This window comes from Populus euphratica, unplaced genomic scaffold (assembly GCF_000495115.2).
Source record: "Populus euphratica unplaced genomic scaffold, PopEup_1.0 scaffold182.1, whole genome shotgun sequence".
Lineage (NCBI taxonomy): Eukaryota > Viridiplantae > Streptophyta > Magnoliopsida > Malpighiales > Salicaceae > Populus > Populus euphratica.
The window spans coordinates 246452-250075 of record NW_011500063.1 but is presented as its reverse complement, the minus strand read 5'-3'; the positions used below and the strand labels follow the sequence as shown (position 1 = coordinate 250075).

General features: G+C 34.2%; 1 protein-coding gene across 1 annotated transcript in view; it reads right to left on the bottom strand.

The window, feature by feature from the left end:
- Positions 1-686: 686 nt before the first annotated feature.
- Positions 687-3624, bottom strand: part of LOC105108110 (Thioredoxin z) — a 3073-nt gene continuing 135 nt past the window's right edge. Inside the window, exons 2-5 of the mRNA XM_011002282.1 lie at positions 3372-3624; positions 2922-3044; positions 1234-1314; positions 687-1014 (exon numbers count right to left, since the gene is read on the bottom strand). Coding sequence (XP_011000584.1) covers positions 898-1014; positions 1234-1314; positions 2922-3044; positions 3372-3608 — 558 coding nt within the window. The 5' untranslated portion in view covers positions 3609-3624 and the 3' untranslated portion in view covers positions 687-897. The remainder of the gene's footprint in view (positions 1015-1233; positions 1315-2921; positions 3045-3371) is intronic.

Below are 3624 nucleotides of genomic sequence, written 5' to 3'. Positions count from 1 at the left end.
GAATGCCGTGCAAATAATTAAACAAAAACCATACAATTTTCATAGAAATATATTTTTTATTCACCTTTTCTATTAATTATTTATGGGACATGTGCTTTTATTGAAACATCAATGTACATAAAATTTTTGTAAATAATTTTTCATTTAAATATATAGTTAATTAAGCTAGTTATTACCACAAGAAATTTTAGTTTTACAGGGCAGATTTATAATCTGGCTGTCTTAATAATTTTATCGGTTTAGTTTATTGGTGAAATACTAAACTAAATTTACTTGAAAAATTATCTTTTACTATAGTTCCTATATGTTAAATCATAAAATTCTATCAAGAAAATGCTAAATTAATTGTTGTATCAGTTTTATCTCGAAACCATTTTGATTTCTCAATCAAGATTTATTTTTTTAAATCACTAAACAAAAAAATTAAATTTCCTATAAAATGAAGTTATTTTTTATTTATATAAAAAAGGACAATTTAAATGAAAAGCCTTGATTGAGAATTTTTTAAAAAAAATCGAGTAAAATTGATACAAAAAATAATTGTTTGATTGAAAAATTGAGACTACCTGTAATTAGGAGTGCTTTTCAAGTTTGTCCTAAAAAAATCATCACAGGTCACAATCTACGATTTCTCTGGGAAAAGTTGTTTATGAAAAAGAAAAAGTACAAAACAATGAGAGGCACCATGCAGCAAAGCAAAAAACTTGCACATATAATAAAAAAATACGTCCTCGCGATCCTGGGAATCTCATTTAGGGCAAAAAGATCTCTACAAAATCAAACAACAAATATAAAATAAATTACATACAGCACAAGTAACAAGCAGTTGATCTGGATAAGGTAAACTAACACCAACAGCAAAAATCACAGGTTTCTGTGGCAATTCAGTGCCTCACTTCACATTTCATTGTTAATGATATCCCGCATCATCTGTAATGGGATGAGCCCTTCTGTCCGAATCGCGTCCTTGTTCGGATCTGGACTAATGAAAAACAAGGTCGGCAAACCTCGAACCTGAGCACAAACCAAGTCTCTAGAAGATTAAGTTGTGGTTTCATTGATTGCAATAGAAATGTTATCTCCAAACATCACAAAGAAAAAGGGTGGTGTTAAAATTTTACAAGATCACATGAATTCACACATGTAGAAAATATGCATGCAACAGAGTGTTACAGGTTTTTTTCTTTATATAAAAAAAAAGAAAGGAAAATGAAAATGATGTTTGAAAAGTACCTGCATGTCTTGTGCAAATTCATATTCATCATCTGTATCAACCTTAACAATCATCACATTGCTCTCATATTCCACAGCTAGCTGCAAAGGTGAAAGCAATTGATTAAAAATAGTGTCACACCTCTGTCATTTCCATACATTACATTAATCAAGTGAAATCCATATATAAAGCAGCTCCGTTTGACTTGGATGGAAATATACATGTAACAAGTACACCACGTCTGGCACTGATTATTAGTTTAGTTTTTGGAGGATGAAAACCTTTCGATGGATTTAACAATTTTAACCACAGAAAAAGTTTGTGCTGCTATCCACAAGCATCGCTTCTAGAAAGGAGCGAACAATCAAACGTCATGTTCTCAGTGAGAGAAAGGCTGCATGGAACAACAGATAGCATGAACATCATCTGCTGATCTACTTTTGCATCAATCAGACTCAGCTGCAAAGCAGACAGTGCAGGAGATATGATTCCATTTCGTTAAGCTGATATTAAATATAGTTATTTGGTAAGAGGTATTGTAGTACATTCATTACTCAAATAGCAATGGTTACACCGCATGATCTACTACTCTCCGCTACTAGTCTTTACTGTAGAGTTTGATTTCTAACAAGATTTGAGGTCATTTTCCTTATCCTGAACTACATGTTGGAAATGATAATGTGCAAGAAAGTGCATAAGACGGCCTTGAGGAATTAAAAGGTTTGGATGTTTATGGGATTTTGCTTAAAGTGTGTGAATCCGCTTGATAACACTTCAAAGGAAAGTGAAAAGGAGAATCTTGTAGCCTTAACAAGTGTAGTCACACACCATAAATAAAAGTTAATGGATTTCCAAAAATTTGATTTCCTGAAACTGTCCAATGCATTCTTGCCTTTCTATCCCTGGCAAGTGAGTTTCTAATCCATTCTTATGATCAAGAAATTGATTAAAATCCTTTCTTCAACATGCCCTCCAGATTTAAGCATGTGATGGCAAATCTTGTGAGCACCTTCCTAGCCAACTCATTAGTTGTATGCAAATTAAGCACCATGTAAATTTAAGTCTACAATATTTGAATCAAATATCCACATCAAATCTGACATGCTCCATCCAATCTCTTCTATCAGAGAATCAAGCAATCCAAACCGTTTTTGAGAATTCTAAATAGCACCTGACAGGGAAAACCATGCCATTTGGACTGTTAACAAGAAAACTTATGAGTGATCACTGCATGTGCTCTATAACTCTATACGCACTTTCTTCAGTCCCTTTCTAAAATACGTAGAGGCTTTGCCTTTGCTTGACTGAATTTGTCATAGCACCCGGTCAAATTTCACTGGACCATGACAGAATGATATCCTGTCATGGTCCATTAAATTTGACCGGATGGTAGGACAAATGATCCACCATTAAAAGTTTGTACCTTTGGTGGCTTTGAAGGTACTTGCTAACTCTATACATGCATTACCAAACTAAACTCAACTTAACCAAGCCTCATTATCAAGCTAATTGGGCTTGCCTTCATCATAGGGCTTGCGAGACATTACCTATAAATTCGCATCTTGACAAATGGAAAACCTATTCCAGAACCATATCTATCCCAACATTGAAAACTATTCCTATTGGTTACAAAAAGAAATGCACGAAATTGCAAGATAACTGAGAATAGAAAGCATCCAACTCATCGAAATAAAGATTTGGGGCATACCATTTCAAGTTCTTGGGCCATCAAAACACAGGGTCCACACCATGTTGCATAGAAATCAATAACAAGGGGCACTTTTCTTTCTCCCTTTACTAGCTCCTGTATCTCCTCAGCTGACAACTTTTTCTGCCACGCCCACAATTAAACAACAGATACATCATATTTACAAAATCCAACAACATCCCACAAGCAAACAAAGCCACTCAAAAACTCCAATTCTCTCTTTATTTCTGTTTACCACTTTGCCAAATGTTGGTATAACACAATTAAAGCCAAGTCTCAATATATATATAAAAAAGAAGAAGAAGAATTCATGGAATTACTTTTCTTTCCCTACATTTCTAAGAAACCAAGCAGAATACAAGCTAAAAACAAGCCAACAACACAAAACAAAGACAACATGAGATTATATAAAGGAAAAAAGAAGAAGAAAAATTAAAGGATATTATATACCACAAGATAGTCTTCTCTAATGTACTTTCCTTGAGGGGGTCTGCAGAGAAGTCTTCTTTGTTGTGTAGACAGTGAAAAATGTCTCTTCTTGGGTGTGCTGGTGATAGAAAAAAGAGAGTTTTCTTGATGGGTTTTGAAAGAAGACTGAGGAGATGAAAAAAGAGGTAGGAAAGAATGTGATTTGAAGGTGGATGGTAGGGTTCTTATGCGAAGTGAGTGGGTTTGGAGCAAGGCCATTTGTGAGAGATGGGGA